At 36.3% G+C, this 18,543-nt stretch overlaps 2 protein-coding genes across 3 annotated transcripts; both read right to left on the bottom strand.

Moving 5' to 3' along the window:
• Window positions 1-3,245: 3,245 nt before the first annotated feature.
• LOC109242163 (probable protein S-acyltransferase 1) lies at window positions 3,246-8,409 on the bottom strand. 2 transcript variants are annotated; one of them, XM_019409005.1, is made up of 6 exons: window positions 8,004-8,408; window positions 6,428-6,607; window positions 6,037-6,345; window positions 5,431-5,652; window positions 4,545-5,001; window positions 3,246-3,547 (listed from the first exon to the last, which is right to left on the bottom strand). In XM_019409005.1, exons 1-5 carry the CDS (start codon window positions 8,103-8,105, stop codon window positions 4,564-4,566), a joined length of 1,251 nt encoding a protein of 416 aa, XP_019264550.1. In that variant the 5' UTR covers window positions 8,106-8,408; the 3' UTR covers window positions 3,246-3,547; window positions 4,545-4,563. The 2 variants fall into 2 exon arrangements, with proteins under 2 accessions (XP_019264550.1, XP_019264551.1); XM_019409006.1 differs by lacking the exon at window positions 3,246-3,547 and adding an exon at window positions 3,837-3,922 and having other exon boundaries at window positions 8,004-8,409.
• A 941-nt stretch (window positions 8,410-9,350) lies between these two features.
• LOC109242162 (histone-lysine N-methyltransferase, H3 lysine-9 specific SUVH1-like) lies at window positions 9,351-15,400 on the bottom strand. The gene is made up of 3 exons (XM_019409004.1): window positions 15,232-15,400; window positions 12,519-14,825; window positions 9,351-9,653 (listed from the first exon to the last, which is right to left on the bottom strand). The coding sequence occupies exon 2, from the start codon at window positions 14,703-14,705 to the stop codon at window positions 12,570-12,572; it is 2,136 nt and encodes a 711-aa protein (XP_019264549.1). The 5' UTR covers window positions 14,706-14,825; window positions 15,232-15,400; the 3' UTR covers window positions 9,351-9,653; window positions 12,519-12,569.
• Between the last annotated feature and the right edge of the window lie 3,143 nt (window positions 15,401-18,543).

Raw genomic sequence — 18,543 nt, 5'->3', positions numbered from 1 at the left:
TGGCATTTGATTTTTTGATTTAAATGTAATTAGGTGTAGTTGTATAATGGTAAGCTTTTCTGATTAAGTAATACTTTGTTAACACGGAATTGATGTAATTGAGGGGAGTGAGTTAAGCTTTCCAATTCTCTAGGAGAAGGCTAGATAGGACTGGGTATATATCGGGTAAAACCGATGACCCGAACTGTTAATTGTTTATTTGGGTTATCGGTATCGGGTTATTGGGTTAACGGTTCGATAACTGTTTAGAATTTTTTCACTATTGGGTTATCGGTTCGCCTTCGTTTGCCAATTTTGTTAATGGCTTAACCGATAACCCAATAAGAATTAATATTACGACTTTACCCTTAAGTATATACATATGTTAGGGCTTCGGTTCATTCTCTCCTATTCTATCAACCGCACTCTTTAGTTGCTTTATCTTCATTCTTCATAGACTTACTAGTTACTCCTAGTGTAAGTCTTTAGTCTTATACATTAGGCTTTTAATTTCTATAACAAAATTCATCTTCATATTGGTATTTTTGATTGTTAATGATTCTTTATTTTTTTATTTTCGCTTCTTAATTTTGTGAGCTCACGTTGCAACCTATACCTACTACCAATTTCTCTTTCGCACTTATCAAAATTCTCAATCGATAATCTTCATCAGTTTCGGGCATATTTTTTAACATTATTCTTCTGTACAGTACGCTGAGCTTTGACAACAGGACAATATTTTCTTGCCTTCTAGGTATTTTTTATTTCTATGTTAGTATTGCCCATGCACAGATCAAGGTTTTGATCTATGTTTTCTTTTTTCAGGTTAGGTATTTGACAAACAACATCCAGTTAAGGTGAAATTGCTACTACTTTGTATTATTATTAATGTATTTGGACAACTGTTGTTGAAGAATTAGTACTATTCCAGTTGTGGCCACTGGACAGAACGCACAAATGTGTAGTATACTATATGTGAATTCTTCTCTTTTTTGCTTAACTCCAATGAATTGTCTTCTCTTTTTTGCTTAACTCTAGATTGAGCTATCTTATCGGGTATACCGATAACCGAACCGATAATCGATAACGGATTAACCGAACCGATAACCGATATCTTATCGGTTCGATTATCGGTTTATCAAATTTGTAAATCGATAACCGATATGCTAAACTGATAATATCCATAACCGAACCGAACCGACGATGCCCACGCCTAAGGCTAGTACGCAGTTGAGCATCTTTCCTTCCATTCCAGTAGTAATAGCGTTATTCTAATATTCCCATATCCTTATAATTCTATTACTCCATGATGTTGCTTGTCTTTTGGTTTTTCTACTATCTAGTTGTTGTTACTGCTTTCCTGATTATTATACTACTGTATTTCTTTCTCTATACTGTTGTAATTATGCATTCTTGTTTTGAGTCGAGGGTCTATCAAAAACAACCTCTCTACATGTACAAGGTAGGGCTAAGACTGCATACTCATTACTCTCCTTGGACCTCACTTGTTCGATTACACTGGGTTTGTTGTTGTTGTTGTTATAATTCCCCACGAGAGGTGAAAATTGCTGGGTGTAAAGTAAATGGTGTAATTAAACCAAATTATGTAATTATTTGACCAAACAAATAAACCAAACCATGTAATTACTTGTAATTAATCTCAGTCACTTTCCAAACGCACCCATTAATATTAAGCATTTCTTACAAAATGCAAATCTAATCACCATTCACATAAACCTCTTTACAACTATTCAATTTATACTCAATTCTTATGTTTGAACTTATGGCAAGTGGCAACAAATAATACAAAGCAACATATCCTTTCAAAATAAATTAAGACAACATAGAGTTAAAATATTTTGAATCATAAATCCATAACTAGCAAATATGATTATTTAAGTATGATATGGACAAGCCCGCAAACACAAAGAGAGACGCGCACACAAATAATTACTTTGTAAAGTAAGTCGATCGTGACAAATATTCTTCTCGAGATTGGGAGTGAAGAAAAATATTATTTAAGCTAATGAAGGAATTAAATATTATTTTAAAAAATTCTTTCATTTCTGTTTTTTTATTACGAAATAGAAAACCGTGTTTTCAATATTGTACAGTCTGGTGTCTGTTGTTTAGGCAAAAACGTGCAGGCACAGCACAATTCATTTGTCTTTCGAATGGAATATACCAATGAAGCATTGGCAATTATTATTACTAAGAGAAACATTCCTGTTTTGGTAGGTGTGTTGTCTCTGGGTGTTGTGGGGGGAGGTTTTATGATTTTTTAAGTTTTTGTTATTTTTTGAGATTTGATAGTCATGTATTCCACTGCTCATCGAGTTGGTGATATAATTTTGATGAATTGGTAAATACGTTCTCATCATTAACTAGAGGTCTGGGTTTGGGCCTTTGGTATAGGGTAACCTTTGTTAGGGAGCGCTTTACCCTCCCAATATAGAATTTTTCGGCACGAATCCGAATTTAGTCCGGTCTTAATACAATTATCGAATACCGAGTGGGAACTACAAAAAAGGCCGGAGCAATGTGGGAAAAAGGGTGAAAAACTTTAGTGTTTATCTTTTAACCATTCTAATAATCATAACTGCAATAATTTAAACTCTTTTAATTTAAATGCAATGTCTTGACCATTTAACTGTTTTCCAGATACAATCAGTATTTTTACTAAAATTTTAATAGACAAGATGTCACAATTCAAACTAGGGTCGTGGCCTAGAAAGCTTAGCCTATCCGAGGGAACTAACTTACTTAACGTAGCCACGGAGGCGGATTCATAATTTTAAGTGTTTGGATTCCTAAAAAAATCTCAAGTTAATATATAATAATAATTGAATTAACGGATTGAATTCTAATCTGAATATCTTTATACATTTAATGAACTTTAACCAACAATACTCAAATTCAATTATGTCATTTCATCAACGCATTAATATGTAGTCATGCTTAAATGGTTAAACAACTCGCATACTATAGAAATTATTATAACCACACATCCAATACTTATATCTTAAATCTCAACACAATCTCAACATAGTACTTGCCTCGAACTTATATAGGTTCGTGGAGCGACTTTTGAAGTCTATAATAGCATTTCACTATAACGGTCAAATTTTCTTTGGAACTAATTTTTCATGTTATATTATAATATATGCTCTCTATAACAGCATTTTACTATAACAGCCGCAAAATATTAGAATAAATATGGATGGATGGATGGATAGATAGATAGATAGATAGGAAAACGTTAAATGTAAAACAAAACAGGAGAAAATGTGAATAACGAGAAAAGTTGGAAAGAACATAAATCATATAAATACTGTACAAACAAGAGAGTACCCTCATTTAGCTCCAATTTCCCACTCTTTATGTTTCATTTATGTACCAAAGACTTTCCAAAAGAGTTTCTTTGCTGTAATTTCCATATTTGAAGACATAAAAAGAAGCAACTACTCGCGTTTCAGCCTCCGCAAAATCAACCTCTGCATTCAAATAGGTCATCTGATGATGATGCCTTCACAAATGTCTGTCGATAAGCATCATTCATTCGCTCGACCTATGAAAACATTGCAAGTTTCTGTCACTGACTTAGTCTTAAAATGCATAATATATAGTGTTTTCATCAATAAAGAGCAATGATCTCAAGTAAAAAAGCACCACTGCTTTCAAAAACTAACCAAATTCAGAAAAATCAGACTTCCAAAGTTTGAACCCGCAATATTCAGGGTAAAATGTTAAAACATAAGTGAGTACCGTGATTATCAGTCAGAAACTGTCTAGTTTCTTGGTTACTTTAGTTTCATCAGAATCTAGTAAAATGAAATCATTCTTTCACAGGCTAAACATTGAGGGGAAAATATCATCTCTATTAACATTAGATATATAGGATAACCCAGCAAGTATTGCGATCCCAGTTACAATATCCGGATACCTGATGCAAGGTTGAAAATATAAGTGCAAGTGATAATAAGCACAATACAGCATGCAGACGATCTTTGAATAATGTTAATGCAGTCACTTCAACATCCAGGCGTATTGCAAATTCAGCTGTGTGCACATAATCACTTCTGCTAAAAATGGGTATGATCGATCGTTTCCACCCACCTGGTGGAATGACTCGAAAATTGAACTTGAGTAGCAAAAATCTTTGAATGGAGGATGTACAGCAGTCAGTACTTTAGAAGGGGCAGGGCGATGCACAAAGCATTCTTCATTCACGCAAGGGTCTGGGGAAGGGTTGCACCCCTAGGGGGATGTAGACAGCCTACCCATTGATAGGCTGCTTCCACGGCTCGAACCCATTACGTGTATAGGTCACACAGAGACAACTTTACCTTTGCTCCAACGCTCCCCTTCAGTAGTCAGTACATTTGTTTAGATATATTCGAGTTTTACACTTTTACTATATTGAGAGTAAACTTTCGCCATATTTTCCAACTGAGGGGATTCGTAGTTAATCAAGAACAAGCTCAAGGCTGCTGCGTGTAGATAAGTAATTGGCCTTCTTTTTAAACGCTAGATTAACACTTTTATGTAGTATAAGAAAAAACTACCTTTATCTATGCAGAACTGCTATGAAGATCCGTGGTTCCTGCCTTCATCAGTTCTGCCATCTTCCACTGTCCTTTGTCCATTTGAATGCGTCGACTCTGCATCATTCGTGTCTTGATCATCAGGAAAGAAAAGAGGATCAAAATTTGCATTGTCACTTCTCGCCTTCTTCAAAGTGTCATCAATGCCACTATAATCCATATTCTGCAAAGTACCATCTTTTCCAAGTATGCCTCCCATCTCTAGATCAAATTTCCCTTTAGAGTTGATTGAACCGTATTTATGATTCATCGAGATAGATCTCACACTCGGATCATCTTCTTCAATTACCCACTCATGGAAGTTGACCAATGAAGGTGGTGGCTTAGAGCATAAGATTTCCTTGAGATTCTTCAAAATGCCACGACTGTAAGGGTTCTCTTTCTTTTCATAACGATATCTGAAGTTTTCATACGTCGTCTGCAATAAGATGTGCAACACAAATAAGATGACACTTTCCTTTTCGCAACCATAGAAGAGTCCATAAGAAACAAACATCAAAAGAAGCTATAGAATAGTTTAGGGAACTGTATTGTGATCACAAATAAAAGAACATTATGCTCAATGCTTTGCACTGGTTTTCTTGTTAAATTATCTTTTCAAATGTGTACATGAGGTGCATCCAACTATAGAAGTATTGCTGAATGGACTGAGTGGTAAGAAAATGCAGAAGTTCGTCAACATGTGATGTCAAATCCCCAAATTTCAAAAGAATCTCCAAGCAGCACATCACCAGAGATGTCGCATGAAAAAGCACACGAGGTTGAATTGATGCATTTGAATTTAAGTTGTTATCGACCAATTACGTTCTAGATATTCAAAACTACCATTGAAGAGCGAGAGTATAACCTGGTTGGTTGACATCAGGTAAAAATGGAAGACGCTTAGCCCTCCGACAAACCAGACAGCGATGAAGCAATATACAATCAAAATCACAGATATGATATCCCTTGACATAGCACGCAAAAAGCTTCCTGGTTGTCCAAGGAGGTTCAGCAGCGAAAATGTGAAAACATATATGCACAAAGTTGTTGTTGTTGATATGAATAGTATAAAGCACCGATAGTTGCGCTGCAACCAAAGCAACAAAAAGAAAAGGTTTAAGTGAAAGAGGGGAGCTTTCTTTTATAGCAGAACTCTACAGACAATAATTCAGCTTCGTTCCTGATCATATTATCGAATATTCAACTTCTGTTGAAACTTCAGATTTTTAATTTAGCTCTACAGAATTAAGCCTGCATGAGAATAAGAATGCCAATATCCTTTTCCCTACTAGAGCAGAAGCTAATTAAATATTACTGATATAAATGTTTAACGCCTAAAAGATTGTTCTTGTGAACATGTATGTTGCGTTTATATTCTTTTTTTCCAATTTCAAAGATAAAGAACCTGCTCTTGAAATATCAACAGAAGAGATATAGTGAAACCATACTAAGAATTGAAAAGATGACTCACAACTCCAATACACTGGCCAACCCAGGGACAGTGATGATCAAATCTCTGAACGCAGTTATTGCAAATTGAGCAATGAGAAGCACGTGGAGGACGATATAGCAAACATGTGTCACAAAACTTGACTTTGACAGAATGACCGTTGATAAAAACATCCTTTGTTCTTGGTAACTTTACATCAGGGGCAGCATTGTTGACCCACTCCATAGATGCCGTACTTGTATTTAATATTTCATCCAAGTCGGGTGGTCTTGAGTTCCTAGGAACTATTCCTGGATTGCTTGAAGATGTCATGAACAGAAAACTCAAGGCCTGCACTATGTCAATGTATTAGGTTTGAGCATTGTTAGTAGAAAGTTTATGTGATTTTATCCTCAAGTACTTAATTACATACCAAAACTGAGATGATGAGTCCCCCAATTAGTACAACATGCCCATATACTGGACTGACTTTTGGTATCATCAAAAGCATTTTTATGCAAAATGTCAATGCAGGAGCCCCTATCAGAAATGTTGATAAGTAAAGTGATGCTGCGTCGGGACCAAAGATCAATCTCCCCCCACAGAGAAATTTCTGAAACATTAGACAAAGCTTTTACGATTGAGCTATTCTGCATTAAAAGATAGGTAGTAATTGGCTGCTTGCTTTAGCTTATGATAGATGAAGCAATATGAATTTGTAAAAGCCCCTATTTGCATGTTGCGGATGCTCTTGCACCCAGTGTCATAAGGGTGGCCAGTTGACCACCCTTTGTCGAAAAATTACACGGTAAACTATTACGTTTTAAAGCTATATAACACCAGGGGCATATGTATAGGCTTAATTATGGGGCACGTGAACCCATGGTCTTTCCGTAAAATTAGGTATTTTATGTACATATTTTCTAAAATTGGTATAATATTAACTGTTGGTACCCATGCTCCAAGAAGGTTGAATGGTGCACTTGTTTGAAGGTTGAGTTATTTACCAAGAGGTATAGGGATCAATTCCCGCCAAATACATTTTTGTCTCCTTTTTTTTGGTAGTGCACCCAAGTACTAGAAATCCTAGATCCGCCTCTGAATAACACATACTGAACACCCTTTGTCGGGAATATTTTTCACTTCTTTCAAATTTGAATACCCTTGGGGAAATTTCTAGCTTCACCACTGCTTGCACCCAATGATAACCGAGATCATAAGTGAGTGAATTCACTTTCTTCCACGTGCAAAATTTCGATCTACAGTGATCATAAAGCACCTTTATTTAAGTTCATATATTGGCATGCTTTAGCACAAATCTCTTTCTCAAAGGCCAAAGGCCAATTACTACTAAACTAATCTAGAACTAACCCTGGACATCTTCCTCAAAGATGATGTCATTTACTATGGGATAAGGTAGAAGGGGAGCCTTGGAATACTGGGCTTCCCTTTGAGGTTGCGGTTCTTCCTCGGATCCTGCGTGAATGCGAATTTGTATACTGGGCTGCCCTTTCATGGGATAAGGTAATTGAACCTCAAATCAGTGACAACATTTCTCATTTAATTTCAGATCTCCTTTTGGTTATCGAGTCAGGTAGAACTTAAACACTAGCAATAGACTCTTGGCTTTTTCTCGATCCACCAAGCGAAACAGTTAATCAGATCATATGTAAGATTTTGCACAAGGCTCATTTTAAGGGGCAGCCCGGTACACTAAGTTCTCACTATGCGCGGGGCCCGGGGAAGGGCTGGACCACAAGGGTCTATTGTACGCAGCCTTACCCTGCATTTCTGCAAGAGGCTGATTCCACGGCTTGAATCCGCGACCTCCTGGTCACATGGCAGGCACTTTACCAGTTACGCCAAAAGCTCCCTTTCTTGCACAAGGCTCATTCTAATAACCATAATAAATTTGTTAAGAGAATTTAATAACTTTAGACAAATTTCTTTCATGCAATGCAGTGAATTTCTTCAAAAAGAAAGATAAAGAAAAAAAAGAGAGAGCTTACATTGCGACCCTTCCAAACTTGATAAAGCCTTTTCTTCAATTTAGGAGGGTCCATAGATTTGGAAGAAAGAGCCAAATCTTGATTTGTAATCCCACTTCCCATCACAATAAATCTAAAAGTTGAAGCTTAGAAATTTATATACTTTGATATCTTAATATTATAGACGTAAAACCATACCCATAACTTATATAATTGAGATCAAAAAAATCAAGATTCTATATTGAGGGGTGCTGGTGCCCAAAAAAAACTTAGGAGAGGAAGAAGAAGAAGAAGAAGAAACAAGAAAGCAGGATCTCTCTCTCCTCTATTCTCTTAGTGCACCCCTATTTTTCTCTCTCCTCTCTCTCTCTCTCCTTTTTGATCAAAACCAGCTTTCGCAGCTCTACATGCTGACGACAAAACTGAACCCAAGAATGATGTTTCCTCTTCGTTTTTCTCTCATTACCGTTCAATAAAGTTGGAGTATAATTCTCTTATTCATCCGCACATTTCGCGCGGATTATTTTTGCATGTCTTTTAATGGAAAGAGGTCTTAACTTTCAATTCTGGTTTAGTTCAGCCCTTCATATTAATCATTTAGGAACAAAAGGCAACTCAGTTCTCTATATTTACCACCTCATTTTGGTGGTATTCCTCCATGAATAATTAAGGTAAGTAGGAATTTTCGCTTAGAGAGTCTAGTCGATGCGAAAAATCAAAAAAATCAATAAGGGTGTTTAAATCCTATTTTTTTAATCAATAACAAGTACATTTTACCATATATACAGTAAAAAAAAAAAAACCGGCAAAGAGTGTTCAACTGACTGCCATTGGCCACACATAACTTCGCCCTTGCAAATCAGTCTGACCAGTGAATTTCATATACCAAATGGTTAAACCGAAAGAAAAAAAATTCTCTATGCTCGCATTTAGTCTGTTTTCTATATTTTTACAACTACAACATATTTATTCAACCATTGGAACTCAGTGTTTGACCAATCACATTGATTTACTGACTTACGAGTAAACGAAAATGGTAATTTGGACATTCCAAAATATAAATCTCATATTTAGCCATTTACTAGTAACTAAAAATATATTAACTCAGTTGTTTCTTCTACTGTTTGTGCTCCGATTACGACAAGCTATTTCTATAATTGTATGATTGGAATTCCCGATTAAGAGCAACACAAAACAATAAGGTAAACAAAGAAACCAGCGTGATTTCACGAGAAGGTCTAGGTCAAAACTTTAAACAGAGAAATAAGCCACCTGATGTTTGCACTAAATTCCTAAATTTGGTATAAACTGTAAACACCGGGTGTTACTACCCTCTATAGGTTATCAGAATAACATAAAAATGAATCATGCAGCAACAACAAAATAACACTACAGTTTAATACATTGATATAGAATAGTACAATAACATCAACTTGCCGAAGATGGGGAAAATTATGAAGAGCAATAATTTGGTTTTACCCTGTCAATAACAATCCTATGTTTTAGTACATCAAAAGCTACAAAGGTCTTGCGTTGTTGGAAGCCAAGTTACAATTATCCTTGTCTGGCTTCAAGTGATGACATAATTAATAATACTAGATTTCAGAGGCAATCGTTTTGACGGTGCATCAAAAGTCCAAATCCTTGCTCCTACCTTCAACTACTGATCAACTGCAAAAGGAAAACCAACATGTTTAGTGTTATGTGTCCATGACTATCAAAGAACAAAGGAAAAGAGAAGATCAAATGGGAAGAAAGGAATCAATCAGTTGATTCAAGGTGCAATGCTCCATCTCATTTTGTTTCATCTACTTCCTATTTTAGTCAATTCCAAAAAGTAGATTTTCCTGACCTTAAAACACTCAAATTGACATACAATAAGGTGAACATTCACATTGACATTCAAACACTCATATATCACTTTATACTTGTTTGGATTTGATGCAACTTTTTATATATTTCACCCATTTTCTAACTAGTATTATTTTAACATATTCCTAAAAACTCCAAATACAGTAAACACATTTCAAGGCGATCATCACCACATTTGAATAAATCGGGATGGAGGAAGATCATTATATCTACTCTCTCAACGCACATTGGATAGTCTACCCATATGAAACAAAAGTAACAGAAGCTAAAGACATTGATAGATAAATTGACTTTCAATAAATGCTTATGATTACAGGCTGTAAAATTGATGGAGAAGCAGGCGGAAATGTCTCACATTTCGTATCCAGCTGGTAATATTGGTTCCTATGTGGGGCAAGTACAATTACTTTGCTTAAAAGCTATACTGGTGGCCTTTTTGGCAATTTCTGGTCTACACATTAATCTCAGAGCAAGCAGATCTTTCCAGTTAACTGTAAACAAAATATACAAGAATTGACCGAGATATGGGATGCAGGGGAGAAATTTTTCCAACAGTTTACTTTGGGATCACCTGTTGGAGCCAGACACAAAGATTCAGGGGTGTGGAAAAGAATTGTAAAGCTGAAACCTTGGGAAAAACAGTGTATGGTTGGAACTCTTACATACTTGACGTCAAGTTACACATAAGTAGATGCAATTTTCTATGGGACAGAAGAAAAATCAACTAGGTAAAATGGAGCACAGTGATGAAAGCTAAACCAGATGGTGATTTGGGTATTAAGAACTTTAGATTACAGAATAGAAGTCTCTTATTCATATGGCATTGGAGATTCATCTATGGAAAGGATAGCTATGGAAAAGAGTGATCAAACGCAAATATGGAATGGAGAATAGATGGTACTCAAAGCCAATTAACAGGTCATTACGGTGTGGCTGTTGGGAGATAAATCAGAAATTTGCGCAATCAAGTTTTGGACAGAATAAGATTCAAAGTTGGAAATGGTGAAACATCAGATTGTGGCTGGATAAATGGATGGATAATGGTACGTTGAAAGACAACTTTCAGGTCTCCTCAATCTAGCAAATGTAAGGGGATTAACAATTGCACAGTGATTGGAGTGGATGGATGGAAGATAGAATTAAGAAAAAAACTTTAATGATTGGAGAATTGATAGGGTTACATTATTACTACAAATACTGGATTAAGAAACTGTGTTAAAACCAGGAAGGATTCCTTATGGTGGAAGGAAAAAGCAAAAGTAAATTTTCTGTCAAATTTTGCTACCAAACCTTGATAAGGAGGAGATTGACAAGTCAGACCACTTTCTTCCCTAGAAATATTTTAGGAGAACAAAACCCCCAACAAAAGTGGCGCGTTTAAAACGGATAGCAATGCATGAGGTGTCTCACACATGACAATCTACAAAATGAGGATTTAATAAATGCAGCAGGTGTTTCTTCTGCAAAGAAGACACTAAATCAGCAAGACACACATTGCTGCATTGCACTTTCATGGCAGATATGAAGCATGATTATGAATATATATTGAGTTCACTGGGTGATGCAGGGGAATGTAAAACGAGCAGGCTAGATCACAGGAATAAATGTTAAGAAAGGAACAAAGAGAACTGTGGGGAACAATCCTTTAAGTATTTCTGGAAAAGTTTGGTTAGACAGGTATCTCGGATGTTTTTGAGGAGAAAATAGAAAATATTTCTTTTGTATAATATAAATGTCCATATAATTTAAAATTATGGGGAAGAGGAAATGATGTAAATGACATAGAATCAATGCTAGATTTCTTAGATGGTCAAGATAGTTAGTGAAGGAATACAGATTCTTCTCGTATACATTTTGTACCTAGCAGTATACCTTCTAGGTACTGACATTTATTTACTAAATAACATTTACCTTACTGGTCAAGAAAAAAAAGATAATTTTAGACAAGGAAGATGCTCGTTTTACAAACCATGACACATCAACCACACATCTTGCCTCCCTTGTTAGCAATATGAACTAAAGTTTCAGGTGAATAAGTATGGTCTAGATCTCCAATTTACCAAGGTCTAAGGATGAGAGATTAAGATCTCTAAGTTCTCCTTAGTCAAATCTCTAGCCAAGAAGCACCTTCAGACTCCCCCATCATGAAAATATTTCAGACACTTCCACAAATAATATTCCACAAGAACTTTCCTAAGTTCTAACAGCTCATATTCAGTAAACTATTCGAGGTTAAATCATCATTTCAGTCAATTAACTTTCAACGACTACCTTCTAATTTAAACGCCCAATAAATTCTTAAATCCCTGTGTTCTGTGCCTCTATCAAATTGTGTCCCACAAAATGGTATGCAAGGACCGTAAAAATCAGATTCAAGAAAAAGAGAATGGGAGCAAACTGGTGAAGATAAAGGGCAAGATAGAAACCTTGCAACCTTATCTGAGCAGGCCCAACGGCTAAATCAAGAAGTAGAAAAAAGTCATCTTCAGAAACACTTCAATTCATAAACTCAATGAAGATAAAGCAACTTTAAACAGCTAAATGCTATTCAGATTTCTGCATAACTTATGTTCACATGATAACTAGCAAACATGGATTAAAACTCAAAATGAGCAGAAAAATAAAAGAAACAAGATATTTTCAAATTTAAAAAGGAAACCAAACCTTGATTCAGTGGTGACCAGTGAACTCCATTTCTTCATCAGACCATGACGACTAGTAAAAGTACCCTCTACAGTTCAATGACCCACACAAGCACTTCTTCCTCCTACGATCTGCTTTGTCTGGTGGAACCATGCCATAATCAAAAGTCAATTCTTGCATGGGAGGAATATGCCTAATGGCAAAAAAGGCAATGTGGTAGTATGTCTCATTGTTATTTTCACGTACAACAAGCTGCCAGAATACGTTAGGTGAACAGCTATGGTTCATAAAACGAGCAACATTGCCACCCTTTTTTGCACTTATTACAAGGGGATAGGGGACCTTTTTCGATTCGTCGTTATAATCTCGCACAGGTTCCAATGGCTCATACATGCGGGTAGCATCAAATATATAATCATCGTCACCGTCATTGCCAAGCTCACCTACCCTAGACTCTTCAACAACTTCTCCGGCATATTCACAAATAAAGCCACCTCCACGTATGGGATCCCAAGACCTAAGTCCCCAACCTCTATTTTTTGTTTTGAAGACCTCCACACGCGCTTTAGGACCTGCTTGAGACATTCGATTTCGGCAATTCGGAGGGCATGAACAGGCAGAACCACACTCCTGTATCAAGGTTTTGTAACTCACAAGAACTCCAAGTGAACTAAAGGGCAAAAAGCCTCCGTTTTTCTGAGTGCAAGGGCAAGTGGACCCTCCAGGTTGGCATCCGCCAACACATTGACAGCCCATAGATGGATTAGGCTTCATATAAGGTTTTGAGTACTTCAGACTTGGGATATATGTGAAATAAGCAGGTCCCTTCTCATCATCAACATCATTTACAAGGCAAACAGGTTGACTCTCTGCACCAGATGTTAGGTCGGGTAGGATAACTCCAACACGTGTCGCTGTTCCATCTCTCCATTGCTGAATTGATTTCCACAATGTAAATGCTTCAGGCTGCCCAGGTACTCTAAGCAATTTGTACCTGAAAATGCTGCAGTCACCCAATTTGCTTTTTTCTGCCCATGATTCCTGGATCCTGTAAAGGCCATCATACATATAAATCTTCCCCCTCGGATTTGTAACATCTATAACACCCCTAATTACTCTCACCTCATTGCCGCGATGCATACTCTTTTCCAAAGCAAGATTACCCCTCTCAAGTTTCTGATCAAACATTTGGCCATCCCTTCTCTGGACTCCACCCTGGCCAGTATAAATTAGCACATCCCCATCATCCCCTTCATCATCATATCCTCCAGAGGCCACTATGCTAACAGCAATAGGCTCTTCATCCCCTGTAAGTCTGACACTCATATAATCTATCCCAGCCATACTAGGTGCATGCAAACCAACTAGGCACAATTCCATCCTGAAGAAGAATATGTCACCAACTTCAATCCCAGGTACATTTCCAATCCTCTTTGTCTGATTTGTCCGAGCTCCCCTTGTCATCAGCAAATTAGCAGCCTTTAGATCCGGCCTTCTTGCAGAACCTGGAGTCTCACCCCTTTTCTCATCAATCTGGGTCAACCTTCTACGAAACACATCAAATGCCAATAGTATTCGCCCAACTAGCTCCTTGTCACCATCAGCTTTTTTAACCTGATCGACATCGACAAGTTTAAAGGATGCAAGAAGCTGATTTAGTATTGGATCGACATCCACTTCGACATGGGAGTTAGCTGGATGACTCATCCTAGTCTTTCTCGGTCTTCCCCTTTTTTTCCCTGTACTTGTGTCTTCTACATCATTAATGTGCACGCTATAGCCACTGCCGAATTGGTCACTCTGATTCTGTGAATCGCTGACACCATCATCTTCTGCAACTAAGCCATTCGTAGCACGAGGTCTGCCGGGCCTCCTTGGCCCAGTGTCTCCATTCGCGGTTGGAGTTCTGAATGAATTTAAGGGAACTGGAGATATAGGCGTCCCAAAACCAAAAGCTTCCTGATTTTCACCTGATCTTCCGGACCCGTTCGGGGCCAAAAATGGATAAAATGGAGAAACCCCAGGTGGGAAAGGACCACTTGGAGGAACACACACAAAAGGTGAGGGTTGAGGAGTTGAAACAGATGACATTCCATTTGGGGATGGGAAAACAGGCATAAGACATCTCATAGGCTTCACATCTAAAACCTTAGACTTGTCAATGGACCCTGCTGGTGGAACAGAGTCTGAAGCAAAGCCTTGTTCCATTTCAATCGAAATCAATAGCCACAACAACAGAGATCACAACTTTCACTCACATTAATAACCCAAATACAAAGCTCTGAACTTTTTCCAGTCACCACTTAGATCCATGCACAATCTCCAATACTACAGCAAGAAAAAAAGTAAGAAAACCATAAAAAGTACAATTCTAGGACATCATGCACCAATAAAAAGGCTAAAGATGCAAACTTTCTGCTCAAGAATGGCTATGTTGACTGAAAATCCAAATAAAAACTCACAATTTAAGGGAAATGAACAGGAACAAGCCCTAAATGGAGCTAACCCTAGAAACCCAGCAAAAATTCCACCAAAATTTAGAAAAAACAACATGCAAAAGGACAAAATAAGCTAAACCCAACTCAAGATTTGTAATAGGAACCCTTCATAGTAAAATGACAATAAAAAGAAAAATAATTTACAAAAAAATTAAAGAAAAATTGCCAGAAGCAAAATAAGTCTCAGAAATTCAAACATTTCAGACAAAAGAAACGATCTTGAAAAGGATAAGTACCTGGGCAAGTTTGGGACAACGATCTTTGAAGCACACAGAGAGCTTTTGAAGAAAAATTGAGTTTAGTGTGTAGTGAAGTTGACAGGTTTGGCATACTTAAATGCTTACTGTGTGTGAGATTTTGAATAAAAAGAAAATTACTATTGTGTCTTGCACTATCTTTGTCACGTGCCGGTGCCGCCTGCTAACACAAACTACAGTCATATACTCCTCACTTTCCTTATTTCATTTTTTAAATGTGGTTGAAAATAATTTAACTTTATAGTATTTTATTTCAAAAAATAAATCTTATAGTCATGTAGTAAATATTATGATATATACATTTTATAGCATATTTAAAGCCACATATTTTAAAAAATATTCCTTTCTTACATTTTGTATTGAGTTAAATTATTTGAATCAAATTATGTCATATAAATTATAACGAATGAGGCAGTAAATGATCTTTTTTATGACTTTTCTATCGTGCTATATTATAAGTGAAGCTCCTAAGCCTAAGATAAAAGACCAACATACCAATCACAAATTAATTGACCATTTTACTCTTCAGTTAATGTTATTCTTGTAATTTTTTTGGTACAAAAATGTAACTATGTATTTTTAATCATGTTTTCCCTAAAAATGAATATTGTATAATAAATTTGAGAATTAACTACTTATATCTTATGGAACGTGTGTGTGATTATATATGGAGTATATAGCCAAAAGGATAACAAATATATTTCATTAAAAAAGTAATTAAGTTATTGATATCAATGTACGGCAATCGTCAAATACATTTCACGATAAATAACAAAACTTGTGATAATGCAACATAGTCTCCTTCATACCTATCATTACTGTACTCGTTAAACTAGTATACATTTAAAAAATAAGTACCTTAAATAGCAAATGAAAAGACTATTGTTATAATCTTAAATTTATGTCTGAGTCCATTATTCAAATGGTCACTAAAACTATCCGAAATTATTTACTAAAGTCATTTTTCTTTCGTTTGTAACAAGAAAGTCACTTAACTATGCCTATAGCACTCAGAAGGTCACTCAACTAGATTTCTCAAACTTTTGATTGGCAAATAATTATTTTTTACCCTCTAAATTATCTATTTTTTTATTTTTTTTTACTTTTTAATTATATGGATTTTTCTCTTTTTATTTTAGATTATGGACTTTTTTTGGTAATTAAATTTCTTATTACCGAGAAAAATATTTACAAGTATAGCAAGAACCCTCAAAACTCACATAGATTTGGACATGAAATCTAGTGCCCTCATATCTACATAACTACTCAACTACAAACTATGGATAAAAATTGAAATTCTGTAAATGTCTCGCTATCTTAGAATTCAACATTCCACGACAGTGCACTTCTTGAATTATCAGTTTGATCATCTCCTCACTGCTGCTTTGTGTTCCTCTGAAGGTTCTCCAGTTTCGTTCCTGCCAAATATAATAAACAGCACAGGCGAGTAACATTCTGTATGTTGCACACATTTGCTTCTTTCCTGATGCATGCCTTATTGCCCACTGTTTTTCAGCATCCCAACCTTGTACATTCCTTTGTATCCCCATCCATTGTAGCAACTTACTCCATATACTTGCTGAGTAGTTGCATTGAAAAAATAAGTGTTCATGGCTTTCTGCTACCCTTTCACGTAATGAGCATGCTAAACTTTTTGCTATGCTCCATCCTAGTAATCTGTCTCTCGTATACAACCTTTCCAGAATTGCCAAGTATAAAATGAATCTCCATTTAGGACTGCTCCAGTTATTACACAATACTCCTCCAGTCCACTTTAGGTAGACCACCTCTCAACTTGTTACATATCAATATGATGGAGTATTCCTTCATGCTCAACACTTCTTCAATTGCTATGTTGACCTCAGTTAGGTATTTACCAGCTCCCAGAATTTTTTGCACTAACCATGAGGCTTGTTTAGCTTTCACTTGCCATATTACTTGTTGCCTGATATAGTAAGTATGAATCCACTGTATCCACAATCTATCCTTCTTCTTATTTAGATTCCACAATTGCTTGATTAGTGCAGCTCTATTCCATATAACCATATCTGTGATATTCAGACCCCCTGCAGATTTTGGCCAACATGATTGTCTCCAAGCTACTAAAGCTTTAGCTTTGGTTTCTGTTTCACCTGTCCACAGAAATCTTTTGCAAATTGTCTCAATTCCTTGTAGGATCTTCTTAGGTAAAGGAAATATCTGTGACCAAAATGATTGAATAGCAAATAAAATACTTTTGATCAGCTGCAACCTGCCTGCATAAGACAGAAACTTTGTTGTCCAGTTTTTGATTCTGCCTAACATCTTATCCAGTAAAGGTTGACATTGAGTAATAGATAACATTTTACTACTCAATGGGACTCCTAAGTATTTGAAAGGCAAAGAGCCTTTACAAAAACCTAAGCACAGTATAATGTTTTGTTGAATATCTTCAGTGACCCCTCCAAAATAGATACAGCTTTTTTCCTGATTAGCAATCAGACCTGAAGCCTTTGAAAACTGTTGAAAACATTCATACAATAGCTGTATAGACACCACATCTCCCCTGCAAAACAGCAACAAGTCATTTGCAAAACTGAGTTGGATAATATTCAGCTTCTCACACCTAGGATGGTAGTTAAAGTCAGGCTTCTCTTTAAGAGTCTTCAAGATCCTTGTAAGATACTCCATAGCTAGAACAAACAAATATGGTGATAATGGATCACCTTGTCTAACTCCTCTCTTTGCATCAAAAGGAGTTGTTGGCTTCCCATTAACCACAATAGCATAAGACATTGTAGTAACACATGTCATAATCCAAGAAAGAAATTTCCCTGGGATATTCATTTCTGTAAGTACTTGTTCAAGGAAATACCATTTTACAGAATCATACGCCTTTTGCATATCAATTTTAACCATACATCTTGGTAACACACCTTTTCTCCCATATCCTTTAACAAGTTCATGCCCCAGTAGAACATTGTCACTTAGTATTCTCCCTGGTACAAATGCTGCCTGACTCAGATCAACTAAGTCTCCCATTACTGACTGCAGCCTATTTGTGAGCATTTTGGAAATAATTTTGTAAACAATAGTGCAACAGGAGATTGGCCTAAACTGCTTTATAGAAGAAGGATTTTTCACTTTTGGGATCAGAGTAACTGTTGTCCTATTTACTGGTTTATACATTATACCATCATCAAAGAATTTCAGAACAGCTTCTGTGATGTCCTTGCCAATTATATGCCAAGTCTTCTTGTAGAAGTAGGCATTGAAACCATCTCCACCCAGTGCCTTTGAGTCACCAATCCC

The sequence above is a fragment of the Nicotiana attenuata genome, unplaced genomic scaffold (assembly GCF_001879085.1).
Source record: "Nicotiana attenuata strain UT unplaced genomic scaffold, NIATTr2, whole genome shotgun sequence".
NCBI classification, from domain to species: domain Eukaryota; kingdom Viridiplantae; phylum Streptophyta; class Magnoliopsida; order Solanales; family Solanaceae; genus Nicotiana; species Nicotiana attenuata.
This window is presented reverse-complemented; position numbering and strand designations above follow the sequence as displayed.